This window comes from Etheostoma spectabile, chromosome 2, assembly GCF_008692095.1.
Source record: "Etheostoma spectabile isolate EspeVRDwgs_2016 chromosome 2, UIUC_Espe_1.0, whole genome shotgun sequence".
In the NCBI taxonomy this organism is placed as follows: domain Eukaryota; kingdom Metazoa; phylum Chordata; class Actinopteri; order Perciformes; family Percidae; genus Etheostoma; species Etheostoma spectabile.
In genome coordinates, this window is record NC_045734.1 from 19,007,390 (window position 1) to 19,031,130 (window position 23,741).

Consider the following 23,741-nt stretch of genomic DNA (forward strand, 5'->3'; position numbering starts at 1 on the left):
GGGGGGGGGGAAGGATTATCACATATCTGAATCTTGAATTCAGGAAGAAAGTTATCCCTCTGACACACCAGTGGGCAGGAGTTGAGTATTAATCCAAACAATGCTTCAATGTTTTAGAGAGTACAACCTGCATGGATATTGGCTACTTCAAAAAAAGTGAACATCTAACTTTCCATATATAAGAAATAGCAGTGTGTGGGTCAATGCTCAACTCAAGTCTGGCAGCTCTATGTAACACTAAGTAAATACAAAGTCCAGGGTTCAACTAAGCCTCTTTCCTTTCTCTGTAGCAAACTATCAAATAAGATATCAAGTAATAATCTTGGTAAATCAAACTGTTTGCTTTTCCCAGCAACTTCCACTAGTACCAACAACTTTTAAACAACAACAACAAAAGCCTTTTAAAATTTCCTAAAAGCCTAAAAGTGATGCTATTCCTGTGAGAACCAAGCAGTCAGAGTAGTGATGTTACTGAGCCACGTGTCTTACAGATGTTAGAGGGGTATTTGGTTGTCCAGTGTTTATTTGTATGAGACTCTGTGCTTCTGTCGCATGGGTGTAGAGCTGAGGGTTGGAAGAGCGGTATGGTGAGATATGGACAGAAAGATGACGACTGAGAAGCCACAGTGATTTTGTAAACATAAGAAATGGAGGAAGAAAGATCATACGCGCAATTTCAAGCAAACTGAAAATGCACATGGGGATTCAGGGTGATGTGTAATGCCCTATATTTACCAATGAAAAAGAAAATAGAATTACCGGCTAAGGGTTGTACGTCTTTTGCTAACCAGTCAAGTTGCAGTTTGCATCCATGTCTGTCCAGACTCATAAAACATGTAGTGAAGACTTTAAAGGAATTTAATAAAAGGTATTGTTGAAGCCATAATTTAAGTGCATTTTTTGGTTAAACATTAATGCTTCACCAAACAAACATCTTCAACCCAGCAGCACAAACAATCTAACCAATCTAACAATCTAACCCCCGTTTCGAGGTGGGCACCCAAGATTAGTGTCACCAATTTTGTATCTGACCAATTGCCTCCCCTTCTGTTCCTGAGTTTGAGTGCTGAATAATTACCAGTAAAGCATTTTTTTTGTTGCTGAACATTATGATGTCAAGGTGACCTTTGCCATTTGAATATAAAATGTCATTTTCACAATTTACAATTAAATTACATTTGAGTGAAATGTTTCTTTCTTGAGTTATGCAAAATCTATTTAGGTCATCCCTGAGTGAAAGTGGATGTTTGTGCCAAATTTGAAGACATTTCCTCAAGATTAAGAAAGATGGATAGAGGTACGGACAACCTTAAAACATAAGGCAACTGGCCACAGCTGTCGCAGACACATAAAAAACGAGATACGATAAAAACTCCACAAACATTTTGTCAATATATTATAGTAAATGAGGCTAATTCATGGCCCGGTGTCCCCGGTATGTTCACTTGTGTTCGCCAACATTCACAAGTAAGATCGAAAATTGTTAGTTCACGTTCAACGACAGAATGTTAGTGCATATCTGTGTGAATAACGCACAAACCCATGCATGTCTGCTGAGGTCAAAGATAGGCCAAGGTTCCTACAGCATAAATGCAGCATGAAAGTGGAAGAGACTAATGAAACAGGACACACAAACGCAAGCTGATGTCAGAGTTGGAGGCTATTACTACCAGAGTGGTGTTTTGAAGGCAAAGCAAGAGAAAAGGATGACATGAAGAAATGGAAAAAGGATGAAAAATAAGCTGAGAGACAAACAACAGAGAAAGCTGCTGTAGTGATGTCACGGTAGTCTGGGTTTGGTATTTCAGGTTTGTGCGAATGGGTACAGTGTTGACACACCGTCTGTGGACATAAACACATGGTTGTCAGAGTCAACTGTAGGTCAGAGCAAAATCTATCTACAGCATATATAACGGGAGGGAAGGAGGAAAGCCTCTCTTAACATTCCACTACTCTGACTTTTATTTGATAGATTCTGTTTTGTAGTTTCATGACAAAATTTCACCTTTTTAAAAAGGTAAAAGCAGGCCAACAAACTTCTTGAGACAGTGGGTTTTCAGAAAGTCTCTTGGGAACTACAGAACAAAATAAATGATTATTTTATCTGAATTCTTTTTCAAACAATGCTAATAGACTTTTTATATGGAAGTGTAAATTCGCTAAATCCCTACAAATAATAAGGGTTGGAAGGGTCTTGTGTGATTTTATTGTTCAACTCTTCTCTTTTGAACATAGGCTTGTCTTTGTGTTCTTGCTTTTAGGGTCAATGTGAGTCCATGCAGCTGTTGGTAGTTACACACCCAAAAGTTCCCACGCTGTGTAGTACCTCCCAACGTGGTGTTTGGATAAAAGTCAAGTGGAGAGAGTAGAGGATAGTGTACAGACTACCCAAGTGAGATCCATATAATGAGAATGTGGACACATACGAATTTAAAGACCTGTCCCACATTTAATCACCCTAACCATAATTCCTGTGCTGCATTGTTTCTAAGGTGCATATGTAGCACAGTGCATTTAGTACGATTGGTGAGAGTCTGATCCTTCCAATTACACCCTTCAAAATGCGCGCACACGCACACGCACACGCACACACCTCTGATTTTCTTCTCTCTCTGCAGGTGTCATGGTCTTCTTCTGCTTGAGGTGCTCGATCACGGCGTTTTGTTTCATCACCACCTGAAACAAACGACGCAGGAAGATATCAGAACAAACCACGTTTAACAACAGAATATATATTTACAGTTTGAGCAGAAACAGCTACAGTGAAGCAAAGAAAGAACAGATTTTGATAACATATTTAAACCAATGAGTTGCATAAAAATAAAAACAAAAATACACTAATCTGGACTTTGTGACTTTAGGTATGTTTAATGTGTACAACAAATATCTACAGAAATGGATTATTATTAAATGTGACCAGCCAGTATTGTGTGTCAAATGTACATACAGACAGATGAAAATATACACACACAAAGTAGTAGTGGCAGTATTAAATCCAACAAACGGAGACAGGGCCTGAGCTGTCAAAATAAACCCAGCCTTAGTAGAGGGTTAGAAGCTGGTGACGGTCTACTGATTGAAGAGGGAGGGCAAGCCTTGGACTGAGAAGGATGACTGAGGAGTGCCTGAGCACGCTTACATACACACCTGTTTCTGAATGATGTCGCTCTGACTGGCTGAGTTGAGGGCTTGCTCTCTCTTGGCCTCTGCGGCTTGTCTCTTCTTCTGCTGCTGCTGTTCTCTGAGCTGCTGGATTCTCTGCAGCTGCTCCTGGACAGAAGCTGCCTGGATGGTCACTACGTTACCAATCTGTGCAGACAGCATAGTGTGATAAGGTATACCATTTTGAATACTCTGTCTAAATGTGTGACGCAGTAAACAGGGAATATCAGGAAATAATTGCTGCACTACCTGTCCTCCCTGAGCTGAGGTGGTCCCTGTTTGTTGTATCTGGATAGGAAGCTGGAGTTTGATGTGCTGTGGCAGAGAGCCTCCACCCTGCTGGGCCTGCAGCTGGGCCAACACCTGCAGTCACAACATAGAATATACACAAATTTAACAAAGCTGAAAAGAAACCCAGGGTTGTGTTAATACATCTATATTAAACTTTTATTTAGCCCTTGCTACTAGTGTCAGGCAAAACAGCTCTCTCAAAAATATTGAAAAGACTTTATATGCAGAGGATGTTGCAATCTTTGTGTCACTGCCTGAACAGTCTATTCCCATTCTATTAGATCTCATAAAGTCATTTGGTGAAGTTTCTGGGTACACAATTAACTGGCAAAAAAGCAAAATTTTGCCTCTTGGGATATCCATGAAGCAACTTTTTTTGCATAAACTCCCATTTAAAAAAAAGGTACAGACATGCTGAAGTACCTTGAAGTAACTCGAGCTGGAAAGACTAAAAGGAGATTTCTATACCTCTTTTAAAACCTTCCCTATTTTCCTAACAAAGTCATTCTTTAAACAACTAGACTCGATAATCATGCCTTTTATCTGGGGGTTTAAAGCTCATAGAATATCTGATAAACTGATTAACAAAAACCCAGAGAGAAGAGAGGATTTGGGTTACCATGATTTCCACATTACTACTGGGCAGCAGCAAACTACTTGGAAAACACTTTATAAACGTATTGAAAAAAAACCAATTTAAATTAGTTAGATCACTCATTTAAAACATCTAATCCCATATAAATGAACATACAGTCTGAGACATAAGGAGTACCCCTTTTTCTTTGTTCCCAGAATCCCCAAAGAAATTGGACGATGTGCCTTTAAATTTAAAGCACCATCTGATTGGAATACCTTGCCCACGGCTTAATAGAATGAATTAGAAGTTCACAGAAGTACCTGGGTTTAATAGTAGAGCCTTATTTACATTTAAGCCTGTTTAGCCCAATTACCGTAAAGTCTCCTACTGCTCTACAACACATAGCTTCATGTGAACTAAAGTGGTTTTGGGAAGTGGAGTAAGGTTATGGCTAACGTTACAGTGTCTCTTTGCTAATCATACCTGTACCTGCTGTTGAAGTCCAGACATGCTGATGAGCTGGGGTGTCTGCTGCAGCTGCACGGTTCCTCCCTGCGTCTTCACCTGCAGCGAGGTGGGAGACTGGATGGGCATTTGGGCCTGCGTCTGAGGGGGTAACTGGCCCTGTGGGGTGGCCAACGAAGGGTTGCTGGTGGTGGCCAAGGGGGTCGCCCCTGCCTGGACGGGGGCAGCAGCCTTCTGGGCGGGCTGTGCTGGGGTTTTGGTGGAGGTGGGAACTGTGGTGGCTGGAGAGCGACAGAGCGAGAGAAAGTGAGAGATGGTGGTTGTAAAAATGTCCCTATTATTCACTGCAAATCAACCAGATGATACACATCAAATTTACATTTATTTTCACAATTGTTTTCAAGAGTTTGTCTGAATGCAAATAAATGCTTGTTTCTTATCATACTTGTGCTTGATGTGGGTGTGGCAGCGGAGGCCAGGGGGGTGAAGAGGAAGCGCTGCACCTGGCCGTTGGGCAGCGCTGCCTGCATGAGCTGCTGACCGGGACCTGGGATGACAGTGACCCCGTGAGGTATGACCTGCAGCTGACCGGTGGTCTGGCCCTGGCCCTGAACCATCACCGTCAGAGCCTGCTGGGTACCACCAACACCAGCCTGCCGATCCACACCTGAACCAGCCTGCTGCTTCTACAAGAGGCAGAGAAGAGAGGGGAACATGAATCACATTGTCCAGTCTAATCCAAAATAAACTGCCTTTGGTGAAAAATTGTGAACATATCCCATTATCCAAAGCATAAATTAATTTTAGTAACACAATTTCCCCCCAAATTTCAAATTTGTTAAATATTGGTTAAATGTTTGTAGTTGTTGGCTCTTTTTGCATCAACAGCCATCTGGGAATGGGGGTCTCTTTCTCTGAACAGTGTCTCACAAGCTGTCTCCCATTCTCTATATGTTCTAAAGTTTTTTTTCGTCTTAACTTGAGCTGAGTCTGAGAGATGAACTGTTGCTGGTATGTGGTTGTAAAGTCCATTAAAACATTATGCGATACTGGGCTCTACAAATAAACTTGACTTTTGAGAAAACAGATGATGTATTTCTTTGGAGACCAGGGTGTCTACACAGTTTATAATCATCATTTTATAATGTAGCTAAAATTAAACATCTTTTAGTTCATATTTATACATAATCAATTAATAAAGCTAAATATTTTCCCATCCTTTTTCTCTTACTGTAATTCAAGGAAAACAAAGTGAAAATAATGTGTACAGACCAATATAATAAGTCTATATTTCAATACCAAAACTGTCTAAAGGTTGTAAATGATATACAGTCCCTGACAAAAGTCTTGTCGCTTATCTATTTTGTAGAAAACACTGCTATAAACTGACTTTTAATTAATCAATTGGTGTAAGAAATAGCTCATATGAAAAGCAAACCTCCCCAAATGATGTTCAATGCACTGAAATAAATTATTTCATTAAAAAAGATTATTATTAAACAAGACAGAAAGGTCAAATTTTGGCAAGACAAAAGTTTGTCGCCATACATAAAATGAACAAATTACTACAAATACTAAAATATGCAACAAATTAAATAGTGGTGATGTGAGATTCAAATTAATATTGTAGACTTCCATGAGCTTGAAGGACTGCATCCATGCGGTTGGCAAGGATTCAGACCATGTATTGATGAAGTCATCAGGAATAGCTAGGAGAGCAGTCTTGCATGCCTCCAGAGTCATCAAATTCTTTGTTTGGTCTTCCATGTCCTCTTCATCTACCCCACCATATGCTCAATGATGGTCATGTCTGGTGACTGGGCCGGCCAATCCTGGAGCATCTTGATCTTCTTCGCCTTGAGGAACTTTGAAGTGGAGATGGAAGTATGCGATGGAGGAGCCATCCTGCTGCAGAATTTGGCCTCTTTTATGGTTGGGAATATAAAAGGTAGCTAAGATTTGGTATTTGAGACTATTGATGTTGCCTTCCACCCTGCAGATCTCTCGCACACCCATATTGGATGTTACCCCAGACCATGATTTTTCCGCCACCAAACTTACTGTTTCTGGGTGAAACTTGGATCCATGCGGGCTCCAGTAGGTATCCTGCAATATTTGCGGCAACTGTGGTGTAATTCAACAGAAGATTAATCTGAAAAATCCACTTTTTCCACTTCTCCATCGTCCATCTTTAGCAGGCTGTGGGCCTTGGCAAATGCCACACAGTTTTCAATTGTCTCTTGTTTAGTGCTGGCTTCTGGGCAATGATTCGACCATGGAGGCCATTTCAAGACAGAATCCGACAAACTGTTCAGGGTGACACAGGGACTTCAGGTGACCAGGTCTGGTGGAGCTCTGCTGCAGTGGAAAATGGGCTGGCCTTGGATTTTCGAGCCACAAACGGTCCTCTCAGCATGTTCTTAAGGGGTCTGCCTGACCTGGGCTTGTCAAAAACGTCTCCAGGTCTTCAAATATTTTTTTAATCCTCTTTACTTGACACTGAGACACATTGAAGGTGTCTGCCACATCAGCAGTGGATCTGGTCTTCAGCCTCTTGATAATCAAAACTTTAGTCTCAGGGTGAACTTAGGCATGTTTGCAGATGTCAGTTGCAGTTGATGTGAAGGTCTAGTGTACTGGGGTTGTTTTATACACACTGAGACCTAATTGATCCATTATAGTCACAGGTGAAGCTCATATGACAAGGCGACAACACACTGCAATGACTCAAGGCTCAATGATTAGAATACTTTTGACAGTTTCGTTTTGCACTGAAAATTATTACAAAAGCTGTTGGGATTAAAATTAGCCCTTTCTTGTAATAAATCTTGATTAGAAATATATTTCAGCGGCACTTCAGGTCAATTTGTACACAAGCGACCAGACTTTTGTTCAAACCCTGCACACTGGGTGACATCCCGGGGTTTTTGGTGTCCCCCCCACTAACCTGTGTTAGCTGGGTGAGTTGTGCCAGGGTGAGTTTAACCTGGCCTTGCCCCTGCGCTCGTGGGGTGCCGGGTGGTGTTTGGCCTGCTGTGGTAGGGCTGGCCGCCGCCTGTCCAGTGACCGTGGCGACAGGGCTGGCACCAGATATTGCTGTGGAAACTGCCTGGCCACGAATGATCTGCGTCACCACTTGCTGTCCACCCTGACCTGGAGGACAAAGTTGTATAAAGATGGTAAATTGAGTTAGACTTTCACACATGCTACAGAGAGAGCATGAAACAGTTATATTTTTGCTTGTTTCTAAACATTCTGCCAGTGTGAAGTGATTGTTTGTTTAGGGTAAGTTGCTGTATGTGCAACTAAAAAGTATATAACTCCCATGAAGAGTACATTACCTTGCTGGACCACTAGGGGTGTGCGGAGTATCGTCTTTCCCATTGGTCCGGTCTGCTGGATCGGTGTTCGGATCACTGTCATTCCTGGACGGATCTGACCACCAGCTGCCAGAACCTAGAAGCACATTTTCATAAAGACTTTACTAATTCATTGTTTCAAAGCCAGCATCTTCTTCCTTAATGGTCAGAATCTGACAAAAGAAAGAGAGGTCAAAATTCAAAAAAGGAGCATGCCTGGAGCAAATTAAAAATACTGCGACTTTGTTTCAATATTATACATATATAGAAAATACATGATAGGATAGAAAGAATGTACAGAGATAGTAGATATGTCACCTGCTATATAACATTTGAAAAGTACCAACAGCACATCAACAAAATTGTAGTGCGGGGCTGGAATGTGGTGTAGGTCTGGGCAATGTTAGAGATTTTTGGAAACATAGTAGAAAATACAATGAGAACAAAACAAAGCAGAAGGCAATATAAAGAAATTAGCAAAGCAGATATCTGAGCAACTGTAACACAGAGTTTCCCTTCGGGGATCAGTAAGTATTTCTGATTCTGATCTGATTCTGATTCTGAACATGTACTGACTAAAATTGCGATCACACAAAGGATGAACAAATTGATTAAGTTAAAACATCTCTATGGATACTTCAGAGCAAGGAGAAGGCAGATGTACCTGTTGTTGGGAGACCGGGGTATTGTGCCTTATGTTGAGCGTAGTGGTGCGGGGCTGGAATGTGGTGTAGGTCTGGGCACCGCCTGCTGTGCTGGAGGGGATGATCCCCAACACTTTCTGCTGAACCACACCTGAAGAGAAAATAGAAACAGAAATATACCGGAGTGAACAAATGAGAAGAAATGAGAAGACAGACATGAGGACAGGGGTACGGTGAAGACAAGGTATACTGGGAAGCAGCGTGTCAATTCTATTTATCAGTCAAGACTAAAATATAACTAGTGGAAAGATAAGTGATGACACAAATGGCAGAGTGAAAAGTGAAAGAGAGAAATGCTGCAAGGAAGTTTGTTTTAAGAATTGGACAGAGTTAAGATGGGTGGTTTAAAGATACAATCATAATTGTATGCTAACAGGAGTGCTTGCAAGCTAGATTTTTTTTTTAGAGATCTATGCTATTTATTTGTCAAACACCTGCCTTTTACATCAAACACATCCATCAAGACATCTTTAAATCATCAAACACTCCTAATACAATTACTGATGAGTGAAGCAGTGGCTACATGTTTGCGTGTCACAAGTGAGAGCAGTTGTACAGAAGTCCAGCATTGATGCAACTTCATACATTATTTGTGCTTCTCTCCTTGCTTGATGGCCAGCTTTTGATCACAGCAATGGTAAATATTAGTTGAGCAGGTAAACAAAATCTTCAAAAGGCTCACTGAAAGCTTAGTTGGGTTTCCCCCAACATACCTGAACCCCCTCATACATTATGCATAAATACAGATCCTACTTTTCAACTTTAATCTGACAAAGGGAGCGTTTCATATTTGTTCACCAGGCTCTGTGCCTTAATGAGCTCACGTGAAGCTGTTGGCAGAAATGGAAACCATGAGAGTGTCGCTCTTATTCCTCTACTGCCTTCTTGCTGCGGTTTTTCAACCGCAACTGAGCAGGTAAACCTATACATCAAGGGTTTCCCTCTTCAAACAGGGATGTTAAACCCGGTCGTAAGACCAGGGGAGTAGCTGCTCTGGTCACACACTTCAAACATGCTTTTCTATGGACTGGCTGTTTGGAGAAGTTGGGGAGTTGGGACTCTGGTGAGTTGAGAGGTACACTTCAATTCAAAAAGTCGGAGGGAAAAAAATAAAAATGGAATCCCGCTATAGAGGGCTACCTGTCTGGGAAGCAGACCTCAGGGTAAACTTGTTTTCCTGCCTAACTTCCTCAAGCCCTTCCAAAACAAACAGGGCGCCCAACAGTCATGCTGGATAAATACACATGTCCATTAAATGGTCACACTCCACCTGAACTTGGTTTTTACTTCATGGTAACTTCAATATTTAGAAAAATCACTTTCTTTGTGTCCGTAGAGAATATTATTCTCTTTATCTTTCTTTAAACAAGTCTGTGTTTAATGATACATTTACTGCATACTAGGTGGCTGTTTTTAGCAGCAGCATCATTGCATCATGTTTCAAAATAAAAATATCTTCAGTTGTTTCTTTTTCACATTCTTATGTTAGTTGGCTTGACAGAATATAAGGATACATAGGATAAAACAGGAAACTGAGGTATTAATTGTTTAAAAAAAAATCTATATCAGTTGGGAGAAATGTGGACAAGGTTCTTTGATTTCCAGACTAAGCTTTCATATCCAATGTTTTTGACTGGATAATATTTACAACTTGAAATGGCACACTTTAATTTCAAAAATACCTCTAGTGCATACAGCTTGTAGTCAAGTAATTGATTTTGTGAATGTTGAATCTGAGCTATTTATCCCACGCAAGAACTGTCAACAGCTTTAATGGAACATGTCAACATGACAGACCACCTCTACTGAGTGTTGAGCAATGATTGTTTTCCTCTGAGTGTTGAGTAGATTTAGAACCTCAGACTACACAAGTCTATCATCCCAAAAAACATCCAACCAAAATAACAGCTTTCTATCTTTCTATTATTTTACCATGCCGACAGAACTCAGCCAGACATGATGTGCAACACCAAACTAAGCTGCTGACTCATGAGGTTGGCACATAGTGGGCACCACAATAGGGTTGGTGCAAACCAGGCTGCCACAGTAGCATAAAACACAATGATCGGCTGACTGCTTTTGAAATGGTAGCACATTTGATATTTTTTCAGGTGAAAGCAGAACAAAATACTTACTTGGAACAAACACATAGTTGGACTGAACTTAGCTTAGCTTAATATTTGTAGTATGTGTTCAACTATTTAACTTGATCTCCCTCGTCCTCTTGTGGTAGTGTACAGTGGCCAGCATCTTTGCATTCATTTGGAGTCTATTTGTTCATCTGGTGAATGTGAGCCCAATATTCGGTCTCCTTTTAGCTCCGTTTTTGGTCTCCACCAAGTTCTGAGAGAAACATTGGTCTCTTTAGCTACTAAATGCGCTGCTTACTAAATGCGCCCCAATTTTGCACTTCACTAGTTCTTCTCAGTTGTGGGCCTTAAAAAAGGGAAAGTCTACTTGTTTACTTGGCTTACTGGCAGCAGCAATCAAGGAATGTCTAACTAGTCTCTAATTTGTAGATTTCAAAATATTTAAAATGTGTGAAGACAGACTCAGTCCCTCTAGAGCGCCAAGTTGCTAAATAGATCTGATTTGGCTCCTTGGACACATTTGAAATGTCTCAATTGTGGGCCCAATTAAAACACAAACCTACATGCATCCCGAAATAGTGGTGCATGGAAAAAAGAAATGTCTAGACTAAATCAATGCAACTTGTGCCCTCCTCCCACTTCCAAGGTGTTACTTATTAAAGCCTGCCGTACCTCCTTGTGAAGTTGGCACGTTGACTGTGACGATCTTACTGTTGGCGGGCAGCGGCAGCTTGGTGGTCACTACTTTTCCACCTACTGAAGTTCCTGTAATCTGGAAGGTGTGCCCACCAGATGTGGCCACGGTGGTCTCTGTGCCCGCTCCTAATAAAGCAAACAAACAAAAAATTACAACAAATACTGTAAATCCGATACTATCATTTCTTCTAATACATTTTGATAACCAACACAGAGATGCTGGTGATCAACCCTTAAAACACAATATAAGTGTAGACAATTGGTGTCTCCCTTGTGAACACATGTATTATTTGGTCTGACAAGCTCTGCACCTAAATTTAGGCGAGAACATATAGTACACTGTACCTCTCTACAGCTCCACCAGACTAAAGTACAGTAAAGAGGCTAGTAGTTACACTCTGCAAAGTACCTTGCGTGCTTTGACCTTGCTTGACCCAGGTGGCGAATGACTGCTGGAAGTTTTTGTTTTGCTGGAATGTGACGGGGGTGCCCATCTTGCTGGACAGTACCACCTTGGTGCTGGGGGTGCCCTGTCCTGACAGTGAGCTGACAATGACTTTGGGCGTGGCAACAGGTGTTGAGGGAGTCCCTGTTGGGGTAGGTGTGATTGAGCCCGGTTTCTGCTCCAGACGTTTCTGAGATGGTATATCAGGCAGTCAGTACATTAACATAGACACCCATGACAGAAGTATTTATTCAATCAGTAGTGTAGAAAATTAGCTATTACAGTGGAATAGATTGATATAGACAGGGGTGTTTGGGGGATAGCTATCTGGCCAAACTATACCATCAATAGATCATCTGTTATCTTGATTCAGTTTTCACTCATTGCTCAACAAACATGTAAATCCCAGTTACCAAAAAGTGTCCTCTTTAGAAGTGTCTACGACTATTTATGCACTTTTTTTGGGTAAGCCTCAGTTGAAACATATTTTTTTTTAAAAAGGCTTACTTTTATCATTTCTTTAAAGACTAATATTCCTTTAATGAAATTGAACATTTAGTCGAAAGACTACTTAACTAAACCACACTCACCTTGGCCTGCTCTGCTGCCTGAGCTTTCTCTTTCTCCACCCTGTAAAAGAAAAAAAAAAACAAAGACCTATAGTAATTTAAAACATTCTACAATCTTTCCAAAAATTCTATAATTTAGATGTGATTATGTCGAACATGTTGAGTATCCGCCTGAAGCAGCCTACAAGGCAATTAACCTCAAGCAGACCAAGAAGAATATTAGTTTAGTTTGGACCTATGGAGACATTAAAATCACCATCCTGAATAATATCACATCCTGATATGTTCTTATATCGTCCTGACAGATTGTACAATTGATGCAACATTGGAGGTAAAGACATAACATGCTGGACCCTCTGACCTTTCTGAGAAGGCTCTGATCTCCCAGAGGTCCAGCTCCTCCTCAGCCACCCAGGTTTCAATTACCACTGGGCCTGTCTGCTTGGCAGGCTCAGGCTTTTTGGGGCGCAAGGCGCTGGAGCGCAGCCCCTTCCTCTGAGGGGTGTGGGTTTCTGGAATGGTGCAACAGATCATTGTTATCGTATTGTATTTTTTAAAATTGCAATACAAAAAGGAGCAATACAATAAGTGGATGGAAAAAGATAATTTCATCCACTTTTTTACTTAAAAATTGATCATGGTTTTGCCTCTGTGTCCAAAGCTTTTATTTGCTTTGGTCTCAAGCATTTTAATTCTTATTTCAGTGACAGAAATAAAAAAGTGCATCTAACCTTTCGGAGTCTCAGGCACTCCAAGGGGGCAGATGATTTTGCGAATGCAATACTCTGAGCGAATGCCATAGGGTCCCACGTCACGGCGCTTGATGATCTCGGTGGTGGTGATTTCAGTATCTGAGGTCTCTGTAGCAATGAGTGGGGATAGGGCTGGGTTGGTATGGTGATGAGAAGGAGAGCCCGAGAAGATGGAGGAAATGCACTCCAACATAAACACAGTGACACCCACATGAGACTGAGGGCTGTGTCTTTTTCAGACAAGCACTTCTGTTTATGTCTCTGGGCCAACATATATGGATAAGAAAGATGGCCCAAGTAAAAACAGGAAGATATTATGGAGTTATTAAACTGTAGAAATGCTACAGTTTTTTATGGTTGGAGTAGACTGATTTTTTGTGGAAACACCAGCTGCATCTATCATCCACAGTATAGGCAGGAATATGAGCATAAATAAAGGAGACAATACATTAAAGAACCATAAAGGAAATTAGATAACAGCAGATAAATATCCAAACACAAATCACTTCTTCCTCATATATGTCAAACAACATTATTAATTCCCTCAAAAACCTAAACTCAAATGTAATCATTTTTATACATCTTTATTTGAAGTCTGGATGGTTTGGGAGAGTGGAAGGGGCTTCTACCTGTACGTGTGGTGCCTACAGCAGCGGAGGGTTTGACAGCCATGTCGTCCCATCTCAGAGAGGCCCACAGGAGCCTCAACATCAGGCTCACACCAGCCAAAGACTTCACCGTCTGCAGGCGATACCTATAACACAACCACAAGGTTCACATATTAGTCATATATACAGTTGCATGTGGTCCAAGTAATGTGTTGCTTACAACTTCACACCTGTACATATCATGAACTGAAAGAAACTCCTGGAAAATGGAAATGTCTGTAATTTTTTTATTTAAAATATTAGAATTTTAATTTAAACTAGAATATAAACTTTGACTGAAAGAAGAGTTGTTCTACAGATATGAGCTGAAGCGGTTTTGGCATTCCCCACTGCCCTGGTGTCTTGCAGTTCATTAGTGCTGGACAACTGACCGCCAGTGCCTCGCTCACTGTTACAGACGTACATTTCAGCACGATCATGTAACAGGAAGAGTAAAAACAGACTGAGGTTGTTGGTGATGTTGCTGTCCCCTCATGACAATTTTTCATGAAATAATGACTGGCTGCCATATTTAATAAATAATTTTATACGCTAATTTGGTTGAGGAATAGATATTATCTGTGACTACAAAAAGACATAAAATAAATGTACAAACTCACAAAGTTTAAAGTTGAAGCTTATGCATATTTCATTTGGTCATTTTTAATTTAATAAACAGTTTTGGGTGTAACAGACTGCTCTGAGTGTAGATTTAGATGACAGGAAAAGGTCCCTTAGAAGAAACATTCCTTCCTTGCATCATTATGGCCGCGTCTGCTGTTCCAACAATGCACTCCTCTCTTGAACATTTACAAAAACATCATCACAAGGCTGTGTGTGTATGGGTTTTGGTATAATCCCCTTCCCATGTGTAACCACAGGCGGGAAAATATCCCTGGGTTACTGCATAAAATGAACATCCTGACACTTGTCCGCTGTATGATTCATGACTGCTTTGGAACTCTGAGGTCCAGTTAAAATAACCTGTGTGACACCAAGCTCAGAGCCACAACATCTCTCACGGCCAAAGCCACGAACAGCAGACAGGGAGGGAGACATAATGAACAACAAATCAACAGTACATGGCACTTTGACAAAACCAAGAAAGGATTTAAAGGTGTATGCTTAAAGAACAACAAATCAGCCTTATCCCTTCGGTTGTCTTTCGTAAACATCGCAAATGTACATTTTAAACTATAGCTGTTTAAGAAGTGTGTTGTTAAAAAACATTTACGATTACACATTGTGAATAATTCTATAACAGCACAAAGCTACACGAGCCTTGTTATGTTGCCCAATATCCAGAGCTAAAAGTGAAAGTACACGTTAAATGCATATTATCCTTCTCATGCTACTATGTACCACAGCCATATGTTTTTGATTTCCATTTCACAGGATCCGCCTTTACATACACTGTACTATGACACTGAACACACATAAGTCTTTGACAAATGGAAAATTGACTTTTAAGAAATCCAAGAAAAAATTAAGTTAAGTGTGATTAAGTTTTATTTAGAAATATTTTAATTTCAAGTGACCATTTATAAAATAAGGGTACAATTTAATTTTAGTCAAGCCATCATTTTTTATTCAAATTTGGAGTGCCGCCCTTGAAGGGGTTTTAATTAATATTTTTTGGGGGAGTCAGATACAAATTATGTCTGACTGACTAACACCTAAATAAAATATTCTGTTTATTTGATTTGGGCTTTCTGTATTAAAATTTCCATTTTCATTTGGAATAAAGCATTGCGTGTACAAGATCCACAGGGCCAGATGTGCGTACATTTGCAAACGGAACGTTATAAGCGCCGTGGCCAACCCATAGAAAGCGCACGCTGTGATATACCAGATTATGCCATTTACCAAACCTGCAGTTCATTGGGTAATCAGTGCCTTTCCCCGCCCACTATACCATAAATTACCTGCATTTAAAAGCGCAAAAGAGTTAGTTAATTGTGCTATGATACAGCTGAGTGCAGACTGTGATATTCCCACTGCTGATGCTATGACTGTTTGAAATGATCCTGATGCCAGCATTTGCAGCGAGGAATTTAACAACTGCTGGAATGGAATGTGAACGCTGAGTTGGATATTTTATGTTATCTTTGATTTTCTCCAGTAGCCTAACTGTAATATTGCATGGCTGCTTAATCTGTAATGATTTTGTTTGCACTCAACTGAAAAAGTGAGTGATCCTTGACAGAAAGAGTGAGCTTACCTCCAGGTGATGCCAAACGTGGGCCTGGGTGAAGGATATGGCCAGATATCCAGGGCTGGTTTGGCATTGTAGCTAAATATGGACACCTCACGGAATCCACCTCGCCTCGCCAGCACCTTCAAGTCGTCATATGGCAGTACAAAAATACTCTTGCGGCTGCTCTTGGTGACAAACTTGCGGTAAGAAGGAAGGGCAGTGTCCGAGCGTGTCTTCTTGGTACGGGAGAACTTGAGAAGACGAACACGGCCCTTTGTTGATGACGAGTCCTCCAGGCTCACAGCAACAGACAACACTGAGGTTTTACCACTGGTGTCAGTTTTTGACTTACTGATAGAGGCTGAGAGTGCCGTCCTCTGTTCTTGTGTCACCATTTCAATCTGGCTGGCCTCTGACTGACCATCAAGTCCGGGGGAACAGATTTTGGTCACAGTTGTTTTGGTCATGGTAGTAAGGGTGGACACTGCACTGTTTTCTTTTGTGGACACATCAGGCTTTGTTACCACTACAGATGCCTTCGATGGCACTTTGGCTATCCTCATCTCTGTGGAAACTACTGTTGTGGTGGTTGTGGAGGTTGTGGTTACCTGTGTGATGATGGTCTTGAGTGGTTCTGTTGCCACACTGGTACTATTCTCCTCTGCAAAGTCGTCACTTAGACTGGACTCTTCTGCTGAAGGTATGGGAGACGGTGCCATTCTGATGATCTTGACCACAGGACTGGGTTTGTTCTCCACAGATGTGCTGCTGCGTTGTAGAGTGCTCTGAGTATTGGCTCCAAGTGCATTTAAGTTGTTCTCTAGCTTCGTCTTCTTCAGCGGAGGTTCGTAGTGCTGGTCTATTATCACTGTTTTGTTCTCTACCTCTACCTTAGAAGCTAAGCTTGGTTCCTCGCCCCCAACCTCTGTACAATCATTTACAGAAGCCAAATCTCCGTTTACTAAAGGCTGTTGTTGTGTACTGTCCTTCAATGAGACAACCAGCCCTTGTTCTTCAACTTTACCAATGCTGTTCACCATGGGCTGTGGACTGCTGCTGTGCACAACATTATTTGAGCTCATTACAGAGTTACTCAACATGCTTTCACTCCCCAACCCGTCATTACCATTTACCTGAGGGAGAGGAGAACCTGGCTCGGGAATGCTATTGCCTTCGGTTTTACCTAGTCCAATGCCTTGTCTATTTTCTTGGTTCTCCTCTGGCCCCATGCCATTTTCCTCTGTACCCAAATGTGCTGAATTTAAAATTGCTGGGTGCTGAATACCTTTGGAAGGAGATATGTTTTGACTGCTTATTTGGTCAAGAACACTTGTAGATGTCCTCAGAGAGTCCATTTTTAAGTTGGGTACCTCAGACCCTGTATTTTCAATATGCACAGCCTTAGTAACATCTGATGGTACACTCGCTGTTTGTCGCTCTAAAGAGCTATGAATCCCTCCTCCTGTTTTTTCATGTACATCAGGCAGTGTGACACCCTCCTGCACTGAACTGTCTGTTTTAATTTCTTTTGGCCCCATAGTCCTTTCTACTAAGTTTGCCTCCAATACCTGGGGAATGGAGCTAGTTTGGTTTTGTGTAATTGTACTGCAACTGTCTTTGGGTGTTGAGTCCGGAACAAGAGAAGGGAGAGGAGGAGTGACAATCTCATCTGTTGTTTTAGAGAGTTCAGCCAGACTCTTGCTTTCAACCGCTTGTCCTCCAACTTTTCCTGGCCCTGAAGTTTGTGTTGTGGAAGCTTTGCCCAGTGCAAGCTGTGTCTGGGCAAGAGTATGGGGCCTAAGAGGCGATCGCGGCCGGACTGGAGTGCTCAGAGCGGGGTTTGAAGAGGATGAAACTGGTGTAGGAGTCTGATGGTTGGAGGCAGATACCTGCTGCCTCTGCCTCTCTTCAATAACGTGCTGCTTCACTCGTCGCTCTAGGAGATTGTCCAGCTTGGAGGACTTGACCTTCTTCTTGTAGGCGATGCGGGTAAGGAAGCCTTTGCTGACATCCACTACATCATAGTTAAAGGGTCGTGTCGGGGCCTCTGTAGGCTCCTCCTTAATGGAGCCTGAATGGAGATTTTCCTCTTGCATACTGGACCCTGGAGAGAAAATTAATTAAGACTTTAATCTGCATTGATATAAAACTGGGATACTTCCTCACATTTGCCTTACAATCTCGTTCAATCAAATTGAAAAAGGAAGGATAAACAAACAATAATAAAGTAAATGTAATTATAAATGTTCTACATCCGCCACATGCAATAGAATACAATACTATTAGACACTAAGTCACACTCATACTTTGCTCTTCATCTGATCTTGAGTATGTGGGGTCCACCTCCATCTTTGCAGGTGATTCCTCTGCTGATAATTCCTCCAACTTTTCATTTTCATCCAACTCTTCTTTCTTTTCCTCTTCTATCCGCTCAATAGACCCCAAATCTTTAACAGACATGGGATGATCTGTTGCACGCTTGGAGAGGCCAGAGGAGTCCTGATCTCTTTCCTCACTGTGTAAGACAGCAGCTCCCTGAGCTTCTGGCGCAGATACACTGGGACGTCGACTCAAGTCCAACAGTGTACATTTCTTGCCAAGTTTAGCATCTTTGGAAAACCCAATGACAGAGAGAGTTTATTTTTCAAATTTGTTTATAAACACACATCTAGAGCTACTGATAATATAATGAACTTGAAAAGGATTAACGTGCTGTATCCAGCTTCTATAACATGAAGAACACACTTGCAGTTAATCTGCAGCTCTGCTTAACATTTGAAATATTTAGCAGCAGTTAAGGATAAATAATAATGTAAACTATTTGTGAGGTCTTTGATTGACTCCTTGAGATAACTAATGACATCAACAGACACATCAAAAGAGGCTTAAATTTATAGAATCCCAACCAACACATACAATGACATCGTTGAGATTACTGAACGAGAGACTTATTCACTCTCAGAGGCAAAAATACTTTAAATTAGAGAAAACCACATTTTAGGCCCCAAAGTCTTCCATCCCAAACCTTCAAGTTCTTTGCGGTAGTTGGCGTTGGTGTTGCCGGGAAGCCTGGGGACAAATCGTTGCACATAAGTCTTACTGATCCAACTCCAGCCCCCATAGCCCGTAACGCGATACTCCTCTCCTTTCTGCTTCCACACCTTTAAGTAAGACAAGAAAGTAGAAAATGAATTATAGAAAGACGAAGAAAGAAACAAAAAGTAATGAAAGGTTCAAAAGAGTAATTGGGAAAAAGGGGTGGGAGAGGGAAGAGCAAAGGTATGAAGAGAGATTAAAAGTTAAGGTTATTCACACACTGATCACTGCTGAGGGAAATGACTAACAGCAGAGCTCAATTTGCTGCATCAAAGAGCCCTTGATGGTCACAGATATGCACAACATGTGCACAACATACACACCAGTGTTTCCCAGAGAAATGCCTCAAGGCAGCAAAGTCTCAATCTAGAAGTAGGCTAGAGTAAAATGTTATTGCCATTATTCTATTGTTAGTAGAGTTCCATGTTGTGTTGGAACAGACAACAAAACTAGAATAGTTAGGCTGTTTGTATCTTATCTAATCAAACCTCTTGTAACTTGTTCAGTGGTGCATCTAAAATGTGGCTAACACAGAATGTTTTATTTTACATTGCATTAAGCTGACGCTTTTAGCCAAAGAGACGTCCAATAAGTGCATTTAACCATGATGGTACGAAACTCAGAACAGCAAAAATCCCATAGAAGAAGTACATTAGCTAAAATAATAATAATAATGTCATGTCATCAGACTCTGAACATCCAGTGTCAAGTTCAATGCCCATGTTTAGATTTAGCTTTAACACTGTAATGGCAGCCACACTGTACATCCCGGTGTCTGCATGCCATGTGCTGTACAAAGCTCATTTACATGAGGAGTGAGTATTTTGTGTAGAAAAAATGACAAATAACTTCTCCGCTGGTCCAATCTCCATTCTGACATGCTAAGTATGTATACATGAGTATAAAAGGGTGGTCCTTGTGTGCATGAAATGTAAAAGAATATCTAATTTATGACATATTAAACTCATCTTGTGTTAGAAATAAACAATTGAAAAACCAACATTTGTGAATATGTATGCAACCTACCTGGTGTTTAATTGGAAAGGTGTATTTGACCCAGGTGGCCTGTTGCATTGTCTCTTCATCCTCCAGCTTCTTCTCCCTCTTCTTCACTTTCTCTTTCTCCTCACGCTCCATAGAGGTCATGCGGTTTAACCTGAAAATGAAAATTTTATTGTCATACAGTATAGCCTGCCCTGCTGCTCTTAAATTATAACTGTAATTGATTTTACTTCTACAAAGACTAGTAATGCAGAAGAAAAGTGGACTAAATAACCTTTGATGTGAATTCTCTGTCTGAACTTTTGTGTTCATGGTGTGCTGCACAGACAATTGCTGTATAAGGTCATCAATCACTTAACGACCACCACGCATATCTTTTCAACCATTCAGCCTTCTGTTTTTAGCCTTTTGGAATTGGAAAGCTTCTTAAATAATGCAAAAGTATGATTATAGCCCTGACTAAAGATGAGATGATAGTTACTCTTGGAACATAAATTAAACATGACAAACAAGAAACACACACACTTGCCCTACAAGTTGCTGAAAAGCTCTCTCTCACTTACTTTGCTCACAGTTCAAACATTCTGATCCTAACCTTGTGAAATCTTGGACAATCGCTTCTTTACTGGGGCGGTGTGGTGTTGAAGCAGTAGTAGAGGTGGGTGGCACTGGTAGTGGTCTTGCAGTCTAAATATTATGCCTCACAGCTAGGGTGGGCCTTTTGATCTGATTTGATCTGGTTATGATTGCCTCTGCCTGCTACACACACCCTATGTACATGCACTGAATGGTTGTTTCAGTTTATCTTTTTTTTAAGTATTTGAATGTATTTAAACTGAATTTCAGGATGAATATGTGCAGTAAGTAAGTAAATATATATATATATATATATATATATATATATATATATATATCATCACACACACATACCGTCCAAAGTTTGGGGTCACTTACACATTTCTATTCACTCATTATAGACATAATACCAGCTGATTGAGTGGGTGGCTGATCTTAATACAATATCTACATTACCCATTATCAGCAACCATTCCTCCAATCATCCAAAGGCACATACGTTACTAATCTGATATCATTTTAAAAAACTAACTAGAAAACGAAGGAGAACGCTTTTGCAATGTGTAAATAAAAAAGTGAGCACATAATGTAATCTGAAAACTGCTGCCCTGGTTAAAAAAACAATGCAACTGATCTCAGCTGGTATTCGTCATATGGAGTGCAAGGAAATTTCTAAGTGACCCAAACTTTGACCGGTAGTGTATATATATATATATATATATCTATATATAATATATATATATTAATATTATATATACACACACACAGAACAGGCCAAAAGTTTGGTTGCAATCTCATTCAAAGCGCCTTTATTTTCATGACTATTACATTGTAGATTCTCACTGAAGGCCTCAAAACTATGAATGAACACATATGGGTTATGTACATAATAAAAAACTGAAAAAACTGAAAACAGTCTATATATAGTTTCTTCAAAGTAGCCACCCTTTTGCTGATTAGCTTTGCTCACTCTTGGCATCTCTTGATGAGTTTCAAGAGGTAGTCACCTGAAATGGTTTCCCAACAGTCTGAAGGAGTTCCCAGAGATGTTAGCTTGTTGGCCCTTTTGCCTTCACTCTGTGGTCCAGCTCCCCCCAACCATCTTGTGGTTCAGGTCCGGTGAATGTGGAGGCCAGGTCATCTGGCGCACACTCCATCACTCTCCTTCTTGGTCAATTAGCCCTTAAAAGCCTGGAGGTGTGATTGGGGTCATTGTCCTGTTTAAAAAAAAATGATGGTCCAACTAAACGCAAACCGGATGGGATGGAATGCCGCTGCAGGATGCTGTGGTAGCCATGCTGGTTCAGTATGCCTTCAATTTGGAATAATCCTAATAGTGTCACCAGCAAAGCACCCCCACCCATCACACCTCCTCCTCCATGCTTCACAGTGGGAACCAGGCATGTAGAATCTATCGGTCACCTTTTCTGCGTGCACAGAGCACGGCGGATGGAACCAAATCTCAAATTTGGATTCAGATCAAAGCACAGATTTGAACTGGTCTAATGTCCATTCCTTGTGTTTTTGGCCCAAAACATCTCTTCTGCTTGTGCCTCTCTTAGCAGTGGTTTCCTAGCAGCTATTTGGCCTGACCATGAAGGCCTGATTTGCGCAGTCCTCTAACAGTTGTTCTAGAGATGTGTCTGTTGCTAGAATTTGTATGGTATTTCATCGGTCTCTAATCTGAGCTGCTGCCAAGTTGGGATTTCTGAGGCTGGTGACTCAGATGAACTTATCCTTAGCAGCAGAGATGACTCTTGATCTTCCTTCTGGGCGGTACTCATGGGAGCCAGTTTTGTGTTAGCGCTTGATGATTTTGTGACTACACTTGGGGACACATTCAAATTTTTGCAATTTTGGCCGACTGACCTTAATTTCTTAAAGTAATGATGGCCACTCGTTTCTCTTTACTATCTGATTGGTTCTTGCCTAATATGAATTCTAACAGTTGTCCAATTGGGCTGTTGGCTGTGTACAAACCTGACTTCTGCACACACCAACTGATGGTCCCAACCCCTAATAAGGCAACAAATTCCATAATTAACCTGACAAGGCACACCTGTAAAGTGAAAACCATTCAGGTGACTACCTCATGAAGCTCATTGAGAGAACACCAAGGGTTTGCAGCGCTATCAAAAAAGAAAAGGGTGGCTACTTGAGGAATTTGAAAATATTAGACCTATTTAAGAGTTATTCACACTTTTTAGTTAAGTACATAATCTCTTGGTGTTATTCATAGTTTGATGCCTTCAGTGAGAAGTACAACATAAATAAATAAAATAAAGGAAATGGTTGAATGGGAAGGTGTAACCAAACTTTGGCATATATAATATATATAGTACGTGCGAACAACACATGTCAACAACAAACACACACACACACACACACACACAAACACCCACACACACACACACACCAACACACACACACCACACACACACACACACACACACACACACACACACACACACACACACCACACACACACACACACACACACACACACACACACACACCCACACACAACACACACACACACACACACACACAACACACACACACACACACACACACACACACACACCACACAACACACACACACACACACACTATGTGTGTTGGTATGGCCCAGCGAGTCCTTCCAGACAGGCAGCATAGCCACAGGCTTGATGGCACACTCCAGGATGCCAGAGCCAGTGCAACTCTCTGGCCTTACTGCACATCTGAACTGCTTTAATCAATTGGTCTATAAAACAAGCAAAGCAACATTAGACAATTTAAAATTTTGTTCAATTTAGGCCCTTTCCTTTTAGGCTACATTTATTTTTAAGTTTTCTGTCATGTGTGGTTGTGTTTGTGGAAGAAGAGTACCTTAATTGACATTTTTTCCATATCTAAACATAAGTGATGTAATCACTTAAAGGCAACAACCTAAAGCACTAAAAGTTAAGTTACACAAGTATCAAATTGTAACAACACCATTTCCATATCACAGTGCCTGACTCTGTACCGTGTGAGGCCCAGTGGGGGCATGAACGGTGCGGAACGTGTTCCAGCTGGATGATGGTGATTTCAGTGTGGAGATGGTCAGAATCTTTGAGCCATGACTGGAC

General features: G+C 41.0%; 1 protein-coding gene across 7 annotated transcripts in view; it reads right to left on the minus strand.

The window, feature by feature from the left end:
• Positions 1 to 23,741, minus strand: part of LOC116670708 (nucleosome-remodeling factor subunit BPTF) — a 75,602-nt gene that overhangs the window by 10,950 nt on the left and 40,911 nt on the right. For 5 of the 7 annotated variants that reach the window (XM_032501384.1, XM_032501348.1, XM_032501374.1 and 2 more), the window contains 18 exons: positions 20,077 to 20,206; positions 18,980 to 19,115; positions 18,261 to 18,563; positions 15,979 to 18,058; positions 13,740 to 13,864; positions 13,090 to 13,242; positions 12,720 to 12,870; positions 12,380 to 12,419; positions 11,754 to 11,979; positions 11,321 to 11,470; positions 8,519 to 8,649; positions 7,837 to 7,951; positions 7,443 to 7,648; positions 4,941 to 5,181; positions 4,514 to 4,776; positions 3,412 to 3,525; positions 3,148 to 3,309; positions 2,594 to 2,676 (listed from right to left, as the gene is read on the minus strand). In XM_032501384.1, coding sequence (XP_032357275.1) covers positions 2,594 to 2,676; positions 3,148 to 3,309; positions 3,412 to 3,525; positions 4,514 to 4,776; positions 4,941 to 5,181; positions 7,443 to 7,648; positions 7,837 to 7,951; positions 8,519 to 8,649; positions 11,321 to 11,470; positions 11,754 to 11,979; positions 12,380 to 12,419; positions 12,720 to 12,870; positions 13,090 to 13,242; positions 13,740 to 13,864; positions 15,979 to 18,058; positions 18,261 to 18,563; positions 18,980 to 19,115; positions 20,077 to 20,206 — 4,809 coding nt within the window. The remainder of the gene's footprint in view (positions 1 to 2,593; positions 2,677 to 3,147; positions 3,310 to 3,411; positions 3,526 to 4,513; positions 4,777 to 4,940; positions 5,182 to 7,442; positions 7,649 to 7,836; positions 7,952 to 8,518; positions 8,650 to 11,320; positions 11,471 to 11,753; positions 11,980 to 12,379; positions 12,420 to 12,719; positions 12,871 to 13,089; positions 13,243 to 13,739; positions 13,865 to 15,978; positions 18,059 to 18,260; positions 18,564 to 18,979; positions 19,116 to 20,076; positions 20,207 to 23,741) is intronic. The other 2 variants (XM_032501356.1, XM_032501341.1) reach the window with 2 other exon arrangements.